The sequence below is a fragment of the Monodelphis domestica genome, chromosome 8, assembly GCF_027887165.1.
Source record: "Monodelphis domestica isolate mMonDom1 chromosome 8, mMonDom1.pri, whole genome shotgun sequence".
NCBI classification, from domain to species: domain Eukaryota; kingdom Metazoa; phylum Chordata; class Mammalia; order Didelphimorphia; family Didelphidae; genus Monodelphis; species Monodelphis domestica.
In genome coordinates this window covers 33,117,570-33,133,468 of record NC_077234.1, presented here as the reverse complement: position 1 = coordinate 33,133,468, position 15,899 = coordinate 33,117,570, and the positions used below count along the sequence as shown (strand labels likewise).

At 39.9% G+C, this 15,899-nt stretch overlaps 1 protein-coding gene across 15 annotated transcripts in view; it reads left to right on the top strand.

The window, feature by feature from the left end:
* TNIK (TRAF2 and NCK interacting kinase) overlaps positions 1–15,899 on the top strand; it is a 443,964-nt gene that overhangs the window by 399,292 nt on the left and 28,773 nt on the right. For all 15 annotated transcript variants that reach the window (XM_056806807.1, XM_056806811.1, XM_056806809.1 and 12 more), the window contains 3 exons: positions 4,390–4,574; positions 8,949–9,075; positions 15,452–15,616. In XM_056806807.1, coding sequence (XP_056662785.1) covers positions 4,390–4,574; positions 8,949–9,075; positions 15,452–15,616 — 477 coding nt within the window. The remainder of the gene's footprint in view (positions 1–4,389; positions 4,575–8,948; positions 9,076–15,451; positions 15,617–15,899) is intronic.

Genomic DNA, 15,899 nt, shown 5'->3' with positions numbered 1-15,899 from the left:
AAGTTACTGGGTTACCTTTGGAATTATTTACCTTCATAAATGTTGGTATTGGTTTATAAACAGCTAAGCCACCTTTTCCAGGAACTGTTATATACATATATGTATATATCAACCCATCAAAAATCATTTATTAAGACCCTCCAACATACCAAGCATGGTGCCAATTACATGCATATCATGTAATTTGCAGTATGCTAAGCATACAGAGACATACACAGCTCCTCTCCTTGAGTATCTAACTGGTAAAACAACCTGAACCCATGAAGATAGACACAAAATAGATTCAAAGGAAATACAAGGTAATTTATTATTACCAGAATCTCCAAACTGGGCCAAAATAAAATCATCTTGAGTGGAAATGCAAAAGTCATAATTGGTTCATTTTTCAGGAATAATAAGAATTATTATTTTTTTTAATAGTCTCGCTGCTCAGTTAGTTGAGAGTCATTCATTTTAGTTGGATACTAATCTGAGATTCAGAAAACTAATTTCTGTATATTTCATAATACTGAGTTTCCACAAAATGATTCAGGAGCATTAAATCCATGGTGAATTAGACTTTCTTTGGGATATAACACCAGCTTCCTTCCACTGGACTCATTCTAGAGTCTTCCTGGTAAAAAATCAGAATGGTAACAGAATAGAGGAACTAGAGTTTAACTATCAGGTAGTTTAATCCCTACTTGTTACAAATGTGGAAACTGAGGCCCAGAGAGATAAAATATCTTCTTCAAGGTCTTGAGATTATTACAAAAATAATGTGATATACACATTCTGTGTGTGTACATATGTATTTATTTTAGTTATCGAAGGCTATAAAGGAAAGCCATGCCATCTGTTTTGAACAGATTTGCATAATACTTCACAAATAGAGAGGTATTTAAAACAGCACCTATTTAGGTGGCATGTTCATATGGTAAGTTACATATGAGGTTTATGCAGTTACACTGAATTGATTCTAGAAAAGAATAAATCAAGGAAACTTTCCAATTAAATGATATCCAACTGCACCGACTGGATTATCCAAGACCTTTTCATGGCCATTTTCCTCTGGGTCAGTAATAAAATCCCAACTACTTTTCCTATTAAATAGCACTTCCATTTCTCTTTCAAATACTCTTTCCCTTGCCCTACACCTGAGGCAATCAAGCAATAAAACCTACAAAAGCTCATTATCTGGAGACAATTTAAGTGCCAAAGAATTAGTTGTTAGTAGAGTGAGTCTCTAATGCCATGATGGCAATCCCTCATCTTACCTGATTTTTCTAGAAAATTGTTATTATAACTGGTCTGAAAATGTTGCTAAGAATGAGCTGGGTACACAAACTCTTGGTTCACTAGTTTGGCTGATGACATTGAAAGGTGAATTCTGTTTGGGAAGTCAGGAGGAGGGAAAAGAGAGAACTTGGTATCAGAATCTGAGAACTTCCCAAACAAACTGAAATAATTTCTATGGTGATTTTCAGTATTTTACCAAAGATGATTCCTTATTAGCCCTGAAGCCAGATTACCTGTGTTGTTGTTCAGTCATTTCAGTCATCTCCAACATTTTGCGACCCATTTTGGAGGGAATTTCTTGACAAAAATCACTGGAGTGGTTTGCCATTTCCTTCTCCAACTCATAACAAATGGACTCCAAGTCCAGCCTTCTTTCCACTGTCCCAGGTACAGTGAAGGAAAGCTTAAATTGTAAGGACAGTACCAATATGGTGTCATGGAAGGAACACAGGACTGAGAGCCATTGGATCTAGATCCAAATCCCAACTTTGTTACCATTATGACTTTGGGTGAGCAAACTCACTTCTCTGAACCACGATTTTCTCAACTGTAAAATGGTGGGTTTGGATGAGCTGATGACCATGGCCCTTTTTCACTCCTGATCTGTTCCTATGAACAGCAATCCCCAACTACAATTTTAAAAGAATTGGAAATCTTGGGAAAAAGCAGTGTGCTAAATTGGTAAATTTGGGGTGAGTAAAAAGAATATTTTTAAACAATGAGATCTTTCTCTTTTTAAATTCTACTCATTTTTGAATTTTCAACTTTGAGGAACACAAAACCTTGGAAAAAGATTTAAATAATTAATTGTCTTGGCAATTAATGTTATTCCAGTTGACTCATATGGTTATTAGCATTGTAGGTAAAAAAAATCTTTAAAACCATATTCTCTCTTTGTTCTAATAAAAAAAAAATAACACCCTAGTTACATACTCTTTATAACTTAGCACAGGATTAGCATGCTTGCCAAAGAGCAAAAACAATAAATTTCAATCTAGTTTTATGATATATTGGGGCTCGGAAGATTTTCTCCCATTATACTTGTACATTCTATTTGTGTGTATACATTTTTTTCTGATAGATTTAAAGATTCTTCAGTTTCTTCTCCTTTGGAGAAAGGCAAGCAAGTGGGAGTTATCAAGAGGGCAGAATAGTGGGTGAGGACTGTAGAGAGTGACATTAGACTTCTGGGTAAAAATTTTCCCTAATGATCAGAGCTATCCCAAAGTGGAATGGACTTTCCTAGGAGAAAAATAAGCTCCCTCCCACTGGAGATCACCAAGCTAATATCAGATGGCCATTTCTAGGATAAGTTGTAGAAGGAATCCCTGTTCAGCTGTGCCTTTGTCCAGCAGACCTCTGAAGTTCTTCTTTTGAGTTTCTGTTTTTAAAAAATATCTCCTCAATTCTCAATGGGAGTATTTTCTCTTTGGTCCGTGACCAATGGAGCCAGAAATCAATTTGCATGAATGACTTTCTACATTGCTATAGATTCTCCCTGAAATAGAAGCCCTTACATCTAAGCATAACTGAAGACTTTTAAGAACTGTTTTGATGATGCCCCTTTATTGATGATGGGCCCTCCCCCAGGCTTTCCTTTTAGAACCTTCTCTTTGTGGAGTATCTCTATTTAAGTGTCTCCAGAGCAAATTGGAGAATCCATAAAGCTTTCTGTTATCACTTACGTGAAATTAGAAAGAGATGACCATTCCACTTAAAGACATGGTTGCATCATTTATAAAACTGGCCATCCTAAGATTCCCAACCAACGAATACTACCAAAGTGTATTATTTTCTCAGCCTTAAGAAACTTAGCAACACTCAACATATCAATGTCTCCACTGCTCTTTTTTTAAATAAGATTATATATCTAGTGGTAATGGATGGCATTGCCAAATGGCATCCCCTCTAATGCCAAAGGGATGGATTTTAAGATGTTCTCAGAAGGACACCATTACTGTAATCCTGCACGTGATTAGATCAGCCAATTGGACATGTATGGATTGCAATGAAGAGAGAATATGGCCCTGGGGAATTGTAAAATTGAGAATTTTTCAATGAGTTTCTTTCTCCCTAATCCCTGATCTCTGACCGAATGCAATGGTGCCTACATCGGTCACTAATATAGGGAGGAATGGTAAGATTGACAATCACATGCTTCTTCCGTCATCTGCATGCCTTGTGCCATAGGCAGTCAAACCCATGCAAGTCAGAATGATCATGCTTTTGCTGATTTGCTTCCTTTCTCTGCATTGCTATAAGAGCATGTCGGACAATAGATTCTTTTTTTTTTTTTAACCTCTACACACTGCCTGCGATGCCCCTCCTATTGAAACGCTACACTTTCCCAGCAGGCTCCATGGTTTCATCAGAGTCATAGTAAACTGAAAAATGTTCCATCTTCTGAAAAACTTGTGTTTACCCTCACTTAGGTATTGTCAGCCAGGCTACCCTCAATAGCTTCATTGGAAAAAGGAGTCTTTATTCCCTTTCTCTGAAGGCATGTTCTGCTTTGCCTCCTGATGACATCAAAGCAGTATCTATAAATTTTAAGGGCTCAGGTTTGGTGGGCACCAAGTAGCTTCCTGGTCTGCCCTGGCTCTTCCACTCTATTTCAGTCATCATCCTGGATGGAACATTGAATGGTTCCATCTCGTTGCTCTCCTGTCCCATGGCATTCACATTTGGGAAAAAGCTGGCCCCGAGAGAGGCTCTGAGTGATCGCCCTAAAGGGCTGGGGGCGGGGGGGAGTGTCTCCTATCCCATGGTCTATTCCAGTTTACTCTGATGGTAACAAAACTTCATCTTTTCCCAAATAAAAGAATCATGTATTTGATGCCCATCTAGAAAGTGGATATTTAGCAGTCATAATCGAGCTCTTGATTTGGGGTAAATATAAAATTTGTTTCATCTCTCCCTCTTTCGTTTTCCCACTCTACAAACATGGTTTCCTATTTGTTCTAGCCCAGTCACTATGTTTGTTAACAATACTCCAGACCTCTTTCCTTGTTGCTCATGCTATAACATTGGCTTTTGGTGAAACAAAAACAAAAAACGCCACTTCCTGGGCCCCAACATGTTTCACAGGAAGGTCAATGTCTCTCTTTGTAGGACCTGACCGCACTAGCCAAAGAATTAAGGGAACTCCGAATCGAAGAAACCAACCGGCCCCTGAAGAAGGTGACTGATTATTCTTCTTCCAGTGAGGAGTCAGAAAGCAGCGAAGAGGAGGAGGAAGACGGAGAGAGCGAGACACATGATGGGACGGTGCCCGTCAGTGACATCCCCAGGCTCATGTAAGATGCTTTTTAATTTGTTTCGTTGATTGTACTTTTGAGTGAAGAAATATTTTGTCTTTGAAGTGAATTTTAAAAAGAAAAAAAAAACAAGAATTGGATGTCAGTTGCCTACATTTTCTTTTTCTAGGAAATTTATACTTTTTACAAACTTGCCATTCCTTCAGATATTTGTCTGTCTGTCAGTAGGCGACAGCTCTAAGACCCATATCCTTTATCCAGGTGACTGTATGAAACTGGACTTTGGTCTGCCAAGTCCTCATGACATCTAATACAGACAGGCCTGAGAAAAGGAGGGGGGACTCAAATATTGTAAGGAGAAAGTTGTTCCTATCTTGTTATCTTCATAATGATGATGATGACAGTGATGGTTTTTAACATTTATATAGCTCTTACTATGCTATAATTATTATCTCATTTGATCGTCTCAGCAGCCCCTCGATAGAGGTACAATTATTAGCCCCATTTTACAGTTGAGAAAACTGAGGCAGACAGAGGCTAAGTGATTTGACTAAACATCCAAATCCAGATTTGATCTCAGGACTTCATGATTCCAGACCCAGTGCTCTATCCATGTCTGCCCCAACACAAAATCTAGACCTTCATATATTGTCTTTAAGACCTCAGCCTAGCATAGTAGTGTTGGGCTAAGCATTTGACTGGCACTGTTGTGTAATAGAAAGAGCACTGGCTCTGGAGTCAGTGACCCTGGGTTCAAATCCTGCCTCTAAGGCTTATGATATATTGGCCTTGGGCAAGTTGCTTAACCCCCTTGGCTTTTTTCTAATCTGGAGGTTTTAACTGACTTCAAGTTCAGAATAAGTCAAGAATATACTATGGCACCCACAAGCCCCAGTGAGATCTTGGGATACTTTAGGAGAAGGAGGTGGCCATTGAAACTCACTTCCACGTTGTTCAGACCGCACTTAAGAGTTCTGTGGTCGGTTCTGAGTTTCATGTTTCAGGAAGGACATTAATAAGTCAAAAGGCAACCTGAATGGTGAAAGGCCATACGTGAATCAGAGCTGTGTTCATGTAGATGAGAGGCTGTCCCATGAAAGAGGCAACTGACTTGCTCAGCTCTAAGAGGAAGAAGTAGGAATAATGGGCAGAAATTATGGATGTAAACTTAGGCTGGATGTAAAGAAATGGTCTTCCAAAAGCAATCCAAAAGTGGGATGGGCTGCCTCAGCAATCAGTCAGTCTCTACCCCACCTCACTAACAAGAGACCTTCCTCCTCTTCCTCCTCCTCCTCCTCCTCCATCTTCAAGGAGAGTAGGAATAACCCTACACTGCCTAAATTATGGAAATGACCTTGGTTTCCTTCTGAACTTTACTAGATGGACTCTCTGACCCTTTTCCAACTGTGATACAATTTGCAAAAACCATGTAGGTACCCCGTCTAGATAGTTAATTGATTTCATACTAAATGAGCTAGCAATCTGTATCTTTTATGGTTATAGTTTGAGACAACGATAATTTTGATACACTTAAGAGAAGATTGTTTTGTTTTGTTTTGTTTTGTTTTTAAAGACTCGAAGACTGGGGAAAAATAATTTTAGAAGTTTGTTGGCTTGATTCTACACGTTGATAACAGGTTTTCTTTTTCTTGCCTTCTCAATAGGAGGTATTGGGAGGTGGGAGGGAGAGAATCGAGATCTGAAAATAAACCAAAAGTGGAATTAAAGCTAGTTTTGGCATATCTTTTTTAGTGTAGTAACTAAAAACCAGCAGAGTCCACCTGAAGAACTGCACAAAATGACTGGTCTTGATATGATATAAAAAGTGTAATCTCAATGCAATTTGGAGCAATTTCATGATTGAGATAATGCTCCTCATCAAAGTTTAGAGTATGTCAATTTGTCAAGACATCAGAGTAAGTAATTGTAGTTAACTAAAGAAGGAGGAGGAGGAGGAGAAAGGAAAAAAAGAGGCAGAGAAGAAAAAGAAGACCTCACTGTTTATGTCAAGCTCAATATGGATGACAAAGGCTTCATGGAATCATCTTTTGTGTGTCCATCCAAGGACCAGGTATTGGTCATGATCAAGATCAGAGCTAATAGGCATTCCAGGACAAGGAGAATCAACTGTCTCAATGACAGCCCCTTAAGTAATGCATCTACATCACCAAAAGCCAAGTGGAACTTCAATACTTGGGAGGATATAACAATACTGCTCATCCCGTTGGAGTCATCTGCCTGGGGCTGCCCCTGAACTGGACGGATATAGCCAAAGCTGTTGTAGAAAGCAGGTTCCCTTTCTCTCTCTGCATATTCATTGGGAGTACTGAGAGCCACATAATGAACGTTTTTTGAGTTCCTAAAATATGGGGTGCCTTCCAGTGGCCCATCCATCTGTACCTGCGATTGTACCACTTAGTAAAGAGGGAAGGGTCACAGTATAAAGGGAAGCCCTGCGACTCAGGGGATAGAGCTGGCCTTGGAGGCAGAAGAAGCTAGATTCTCTGGATATCTTCTGGAGTGTTATGCTTGTGAATACCTTCTGGAGTGTGTCCATGAAAAGCTGCCTAATCTCTCCATCCTCGCAGGCAATTCTTTCAAATAGGAAGTTGCAGACAGGTCGCTGCTGTGCATCGAGGTCAAGATTTTCCACGCAAGGAGTTCCCTCATTTTTGATTTATCAGAAATCAGATGGAGGTAGGGTAGGGTAGGGAGAGAGACACATTGACTACACATCTGAATGCTCGGCAGGCAGGTCCTTAGATACTCATTGGAAATGAGCAGCTTGGAAAGATTAAAATTGATCGACAAAACTAAGCATTATATTTTATGAAGTTTTATTAATAATAACTAAAGTAAAAAAGCTACCTAAACCTTCCAACCTGCTCAAGAGAGAAGAGAGCAAGAGGGAGGAGCTACCGAACTTATTGACCATGCAAACCTGCACAAATGGAAAAGCATTCTGGGTAATACAGAAAGGAATTTGGGGTAATGTAGTTTTAGGGGTTCAAGAATTTCCAACTCTACAAGCTCAAGTAATCAAATGAAAGATTGTATGCAATCAGCCACATTTGTGAAATCCTTGTTCAAATTCAGATCACTTCCTCTAGTCTAGACCATCTACATTCTCTTTTCTTACTGGTAATAATAATGATGACCACAACACTTAAATGTTTGCAAAGCACTTTACAAATATTATCATTTGATCCTCACAGCAACCCTGGGAGGTAGGTCCTATTATTATCCCCATTCTACAGATAAGAAAACTGAGGGAGACAGAGGTAAAGTGACTTGCCCAGGGTCATACAGCTAGTAAGTACCTGAGACTAAGTTTGAACTCAGGTCTTCTGACTCCATGTGTGGAGTTCTATTACTCTACTTACATGCCTCTGTTAGCAAACTCTTTCCTATCTTGGCTTGATATCCCTGAAATGTTTCTTCTTTGTCTAAATTTGGAGTCATAAAACAGGCTCATTCCCTGGACTATTTTTAAATTTTTTCAAATTTTTTGTTATTTTTTTTAAATTTTTATAATTTGAAAATAAGTATTTCTATCATCTCTGATCCAAGAGTCTAGAAACGAAATCAGAGTGACACCAAACGTACTTTTCATGTTTGTTTAAATGGACACATGAACAAAAGCTATCTAATGAGTAATCAAGAACTAGACTCATCATAGCCTTGAGGAGGTCCAATGGGAAAACTCATCTCCTAGACCTACTATGTGAAGAGCACCAAGTTTTGCTCTTCAGGACGCACAGAGGAAACAAGTCCCATTTCTACTCAGGTCTCCAGGATGTCTCTCCCATTGGAATATGAGCTCTTTGAGGGCAGAGGCTGGTCTTTCCCCTGTTTCTTTGCATTCCTAGTCCTTAGCACAGTGCCTGGAACACAGTAAGTACAACCTGACCAGTGCTTGTTGGCTGCTGTGAAGATGGGATGAACTCTCCCCTGCCCATCTTTGGATTGAATCACCAGAAGAAGGGGAGGTCTGTGACCCAAGTGTGTGATAGTGGGTGTGTTAGTGGAGAAACTGAGAAGGAACCCATCTCTCCATTGCTTCTGGTCTTTCCCTCTTCCATCTGGGTGACAATCAGAGCCCACTGACTCTTCTGAGAAGACCTTCTGCTCTCTCTCCACACCGTGTTGCAAAGCTGGAGTTAGAATGAAGCCTCACACAAACCAGCCATGCTGCGTTTAACTAGCCGTAGCTAAGACGGCTCTTGGGGAAAAAGAAAAGCCCTTTCTGGCATCCCATCGAACAGAAACCCCCTTAACTGGGTTTCCTGATGTCCTCATTACCATAAAAGTCAAGTCGAGACAGAAAATTGTTCTGGATAGGAAGGAACTTATTTACTGTGTGTGGGTGGGAAGGAGATATAATAATAAATATTGTTCCCTCCCCTCCGGCAGACCCACAGGAGCTCCGGCGAGTAATGAACAGTACAATATGGCGATGGTTGGAAGCCATGGCCTGGAGACCTCTCACGCAGACACGTTTAGCAGCATTTCCAGAGAAGGAACCTTAATGATAAGAGAGGTGAGTTGGGATGAGAAATGCGTATGGAAATGCATGTGGTCTTATCTCCGAAGGTGCCTATTCTGGGGAAGCACAAAAGGGAGAGAGAAAAGCCCGCTCATCAACGGATGAGTGATTTTAATTGTCCTCCTCCCTCTCTCCCCTAACCCTCTTTGCCTTGACAGCGTGATTTAATTACCATCCTCCCCATTCTTGGGCAAGAGATAGGCATATCTGAATGCTGAAAATTTGAGCCTAGGGATAGCAAGCAGGCATTCACAGCCATGAAGCAGCTCCCCAAAAAGGGACAGCTGGGCCTTTCTTGACCCCATTCCGTCTTTTTCAAAGTCTTTCTTATCTATTTACTGAAGACAGCCGAGTCGTTGGAAGGAAGGGTTATCCAGTTAGTTGAACAGGAAAATTGTACTCTTTCAGGGGCTTTTGCTGAAAAGACCCACTCCTGAGAGCTATTAAAGGTGTCTGATGGAATTGACCTTAGCGCACATGTAGTTTCGTTGGGGGTTTTTAAACTCCGATCACATCGTTTCGTTTAGCGGGCTACATACTTGTCGTCACCTATTCAGGGGGAAAAAAAAAGCTACAACAATTTTCCCTTGTGATCCAAGCTGACCATTTCCTTAGGGAGTGAACAGACAAATGGGGTGTCACTGCTTGTCGACCCCCCCAAACCCATCCCACCAGGGGCCAGACCACCACCAGGCATCCCAGGAAGAATGCGGAACTTCAAGTAAAATTAAGTTTTCTTCTATTCTAAATTATTCTATTCCAGTTTTTTTCTAAATTTCTATTCTAAATTTTTCACTTTTTTAATAGTTTAGAAAGAAGGCTACTTAATCCTCTTTGTCCAACTGCACTTTGCACTCAAAGAAACAATGTCAGTTCATCAACAGGCACCTTGCAACAACTGGTCTGGGTCAGGCAATGTTGGTGGACACCAGAGATGGAGACAAAAGTGAAGCAGTGTCTGCCCTCAGGAAGCTAACATTCTGCTGAGGGTTGGGATGGAGCCTGTGGGGAAATAATAGGAACACAGAAGTATTTATTGAATGGATTAAAGGAGAAATACAAGCCGATGAAAGGAGGAATTGGGGAGTAGACATCTGGAAGGGTCTCCTGTAGAAAACTCAGGCTGAGCAAACCCAAGATTCTAAGATGGAAATAAAAGAGAGCATCCATTGCATGGGATGTGGGGGAGAACCAATGCTAGGCACCAAAATGGTGGATGGAGAAGACCAAAGAATGTGTGAGGGGGAATAAAGTGCTCAAAATGGGACCCAACCTGCTGTGGGCCCTTCTCCCTCAAGAGAACAAATTTGATAAATGGAAGGAGGAAGGGGACAAAGCTACTATGTGCCAAGCACTCTCCTTTGAAGAAAGACCTAAATGTGTGTCTCACTCTTGCTCAACAATCTTTATCACAGGGTGGCGTGGTGTGGTGTGGAATACTGGCCTTGGAGGAGGCAAATTTGAATTTAAGTTCACAGGAAATATATTTGCTGTTTGATCCTGGGCATCTATCAATGAATGGGAGTGTCTTGGTTGACAGAAAGGAGAGCGAGAGCCAGATGAGATCTCTGGAGGGCACATTTATCATCGTGGGGAGTCTGATTCCTGCATGGCTTTCTCTAGACATCTGCATTGCCTGATGATGTTTTCCTATGTAGAAAGTTTCATACAATAGAATATACTCGAAATGGCCAGTGGTCTTATAGCATCGTACCTAGAGCAGGCAGGCACTATTTAATGAATTGAGTGGAATCAAATGTCAACACAAAGTAAAGGGCGAGGCACCGCTAAGACTCAAAATCAATGACTGCTGCTGTATTTATTTTAAAATTTTTTATTTAATTAATTAATTTAGAATATTTTTCCATGGTTACATGATTCATGTTCCTTCCCTCCCCCCTCCTTTAGTCAACGAGCAACTCCACTGGGTTTTACATGTGTCATTGATCAAGACCTATTTCCATATTGTTGATATTTGCACCGGGGTGATCGTTTAGAGTCTACATAGGATAATATCTTTAAAGGCCTCCCCTAACATTTGGGGCAATCCCATGCCTGGTGTCATAGACCACGGCAATGAGTTTCTCTTAATCACCTGGAATCCAGAATCTTCCATATCTTTGATGGTAAATGCTAAAGAAGATGCCTGTTGAATGACCACAAATTCAGAGAATAGACACGTTCATTAATATCATTGTCGATTTTATCAACAAGCATTGATCCTGTGTTCCAGGCACTGTGCTAAGTACCAGGATACAAAGAAAGGGAAAAAACAGTCTCTACCTTCAAGAGCTCATTCTGGTGAGGGAGACAACATGCACACAGCTACCATCAGCATAAAAGTGAATAGTGTAACCGGGAGGAAATCTCAGAGTGAAGGGACTGGCACTGAGGGAAAAAGTCTCTTGCAGAAAGTGGGATTTGAGCCGGGTCTTGAAGGAAGCCAGGAGTTAGAGATGATGAGGGAGAGGATTCCAAGCATGGGGGAAATACCCAAAATAAGACCTTATTGCAACAGAAGATGCTATCCTTTTCCCCCTGAATAACAAAATAATGCAAGATGGCTTCTGGTCAGTCATTCCTTTGCTTTTTCTGTGTCACTCTTCATTGGTAATATGCCTTAGTGTCCTCAAACCTCTTTGTCTTTAGGTTGCCTGCAATTTAAATTCTCTGCACTGCAGTCTTCCACTCAGCTACATGACATGGTTTAAAAAAAAAAAAAAGAGCATTGTGCCTGCCTTCAGAAGTTCAAATCTGACCTTAGATATTTACTAGCTCTGTAACCCTGGAAAGTCACCTAACTTCTCTCTGCCTTAGTTTCTTTATCTACAAAATGGAAATGATAATGCCTACCTCCCAGGGTTGTTGTAAAAAGCAAATGAGAAAATACTTGGCAAACGTTAAAGTATTACATAAATGTCAGCTATTATTATCATTATCCCCAGGAGAACACTGGTGTCAAAAAGCTGGCCCTTTGTTTCAGCAAGAAGTTACAGGTCATTAATGGCTTGGTACAATTTCCCAAGCATAATTCAGTCCTCCCTCCTTGTACTCCTGAATTTTGGACTCCAAATTCATCGTCCTTCTTCAGAGCCTTTCCAAGATAGGTAGATGGGTGCTACAGCCCGTGAGTCATTCATCCTTCTGTAATTCATACTCTGGACAATAGATCTGAATCAGCCACTTGTTTTTCTTCTTGGTATTGAGACACAAATAATAAATAAGAAACTAGCTAAGAGAATACATCAATATATTTGAATTATTCATTGCCACTGTAGGATTTATAGTGGGTACCCATAGCTGGCTCTGTATTAGAAAAAGACTAATAGGACCATATCAAAAGGTAAAGTGATGCCTTTAATAAAATCCAACATTCATTCATGATTTTAAATAAAAACCTGAAAAAGAATCAGAACAGAAGCATTTTTCTTCAATAAAATAAAAAGGACCTACTTGAATCCAAGAGCCAATCATATGTGCAATAGAAAATCAGACCAAATGTTCACCATTTCCATTTGACAGCAGTGGAAATGCCAGCAATCACATTTAAGACAGGAAATAGATATTCTTGGAATAAACACTGGAAATGAAGAAGTCAGAGTATCACTCTTGGCAGATGACATGATAATGTACCGAGAACATCTAAAGAGCTAAACAGAAAAATTGAGACATTAAATGAGTTCAGCTAAGTTGCAGGTTGCAAGGTAAATTCATACCAGTCATTTCCATGTGGGTATGGTGGCACTAAAGACCAAGAAGACATCCTCTGGTTTGTTTTTAAAGAAAATACAATTTAGAACAAAAGACGTTAAATAATTTGGGATTAATTAACATTCACACATATATTTCTATATAATATATCAATACATAAGTAAATATATGTATATACATTATAAATATAATCTCTATGAAGAATATTATAAAACTATGTTGGCAGAAATAAAGAATAAATATTTGGAAAGAAATTCAATATTTATGGATGGACTAAATCAACAAAGAAAAATAAGGACATTCTGCAAATTCAGTCATGTAATGCAAAGTCGGTCAAAGGAGGATTTTTACATAACTGAATTATTTAAAGGAAGTTTTCACAAATGAATGGACAAGTCTAGTAAGAAACATTCTAAAGAAGAAAAAGCTAATGAAGTGACATTTTTATTTATGCTAATCCTAACCTAGAGAAAGCACAATAGATAAGAGCATTGGAACTGATGTCAGAAAGACCAGAATACAAATCCAGCCTCAGACACTTACTAGCTGTATGACCTGAGGCAAGTCCCTTAACTCCCTTTGCCTCAATTTTCTCAACTGTAAAATGAGAATAATAATTGCATCTGCTTCCCAGGTTGTAAGGATTAAGTGAGATAATCATTGTACACAATTCAGCACAGTGCCTGGCTCATATTAAGCACCAAATAAATATTAGTTATTCTTATTGTTATTATTATTATTATTGTCAAAACTTCCTAGCAATTGCAGTTGATCATGGAATACCAAATTTAGAATAGGAGCTATGCATCTTCTCTTCTCTAACCCCTGCCACTATCTTCCAATATCCTCATAGTGAGACCCCTTTTAATATCCCATCCTCTCAGTTCGTCTTCACTTTACCCTTCCAGATGTCCACTCCCCAACTCCTCCTTTCATCATCTTGTATTTCTCCTTTAATCCATTCAATAAATAAACTCCAATGATCTCCATCCCCAGTGTCCTTGAGCCACTGACTGTGATAAGACCATCAGACCTTGCCATTCCATTTGATTCTACAAACATATGGGAAGCACCGATGTGTAGCAGGTGCTATGATCGTTGCTTGAAATATATAGATTACAACGTGAAAAATAATTCTTGCTCTCCTTATGTTCTACCAGAATTGGATTCAGAAGACCCAGTTTCAAATCCTGACTCTGCTACCTGTGGTCTATGTGACCTTAAATAAAATATTGAATTTCTCTGAGGATTTATATTTTTAAAAAAATGAAGGGGTGAAACTAGATCATTGGAAGAATACAAGAAAACTTTACAGCTCAGTGGACCAGGAAAGGCTTCAAAAGAGGAGATGGCCCTTAATAACCACTAGGAAGGGTGTTAAAAGTCAGATGGAGGGGTTTTTATTGGCTCCAGAAGGTTGAAATGGAGAGGTAATAGGATCAGACCTGTGATCTAGGAAGAACAATTTGAGAACTGACTGGAGAATAGATTGGGATGGGAAGAGACTTGGGAGAAGACCAACTAGCAGGCTATTATGAAGTCCAGACAAGGAAGGCTGACACCAGGATGGTGGCTATGTCAGAGGAGAGAAGGTGGTGCGTGTAATGTGCAGATAGAACTGATAGGACTTGGTAAATTATCAGAGAGGAAAGAGAGAGAGTGAGGACTGGAGAATGACACCTATGTTGTGAGCCTGGGCGACTTCCCCTCAAAGACATTGGGAGTTAGGAAGACTGGAGGTTTGGGAGAGCAAATTGTGAGTTCACTTGCATAATATGGAGACCCTTTAGCATCCTGGTCCCATTCCTTTGCTGAATTTCCAGTTTATTTCCTAAAATATAGTGCCTATATGTAAAATCTATACCAGATTGCTTACCATCTGAGGGAAGGAGGAAGAGAGGGAATGAGGGAAAGAGAGAATGTGGAATTCACGTTTTTTTTAAATGAATGTCAAAAATTGTCTTTACATGTAAGTGGGGGAGGGAAATAAATATTATACAAAATAAATTAATTTAATTAAATGTAGTTCTAACTTCATAAAATACTCCAGATGCAATCTGGCCAATTGGTTGATCCATATGCATTTGTTGAGCACCTTCTCAGTTCAAGGCCCTGTGCTGAGCACTAAGGTTGCAAAGACAACAAAATAATCCCTATCTTCAGAAACATTCCATAATTCAAGAGTCTTAATATTTGTTATGGTACCAGGTAAGTTATTTGCCCATAGTCACATGAGCACTATGTTTCAAAGGCAGCATCTGAACCCAAGACTTCCCCAACTCTGATACTCACCCTCTATGAATTGTGCCTCTCTGCCTTTCTAATCTTAGGCATTTATTTTATGCCTTTAAAAACATTGTGGGCAGCTAGGTCTAACAGTGGATAGATAGAGCACAAATGATTCTGTTGCAGAGATGTTGATTTAAAAAGCGAATCATCAGCCAGGCTTCTACTTGTCCACTGACTTTTCAGGAGCTGAGAAGCAGGGGAGGGGGGTGTCTTGAGTTGTCACTGAATTAAATTGAGTTTGCCTTTCTTCTTGGTGTTGGCCTTCCTGAAATGCATATGGCAGACACAATGAAGGAGGGCCAATTGTGTTTGCTTCACCACTGGGATAACTTCACTTTCCTTTCCTTTTCTGGGTTCTCTTTCTCTACAGTCATCGGGAGAGAAAAAACGTTCTGGGCACACCGACAGCAATGGCTTTGCTGGTCACATCAATCTCCCTGACCTTGTACAGCAAAGTCATTCTCCAGCGGGGACCCCGACAGAGGCCCTTGGGCGCGTTTCCACCCATCAACAGGATGTGGATTCTGTGACTGAAGTAGGTTCTGGACAAGCTTGGGGCGATCATTTGCCTCTTTTTGTACCCGTACTAAAGACCTCTTCACCTCCACTGGAGGCAAAGCTTACTGCATTCTCTGGAATTATTTCTGGTTTCTTTTCTCGTGGCTTCTACTTACTCCATTGTTCTGAATAGATGGAAGAAAATAGTGGGAAATGTAATAGCTAGCACTTGTAGAGGACTGTGAGGTTTGCAAAGCATTCAACATCTAATAACTCATTGATCTTCACAATGCCCTAGAAGGGATGTGCTATTATTTTCC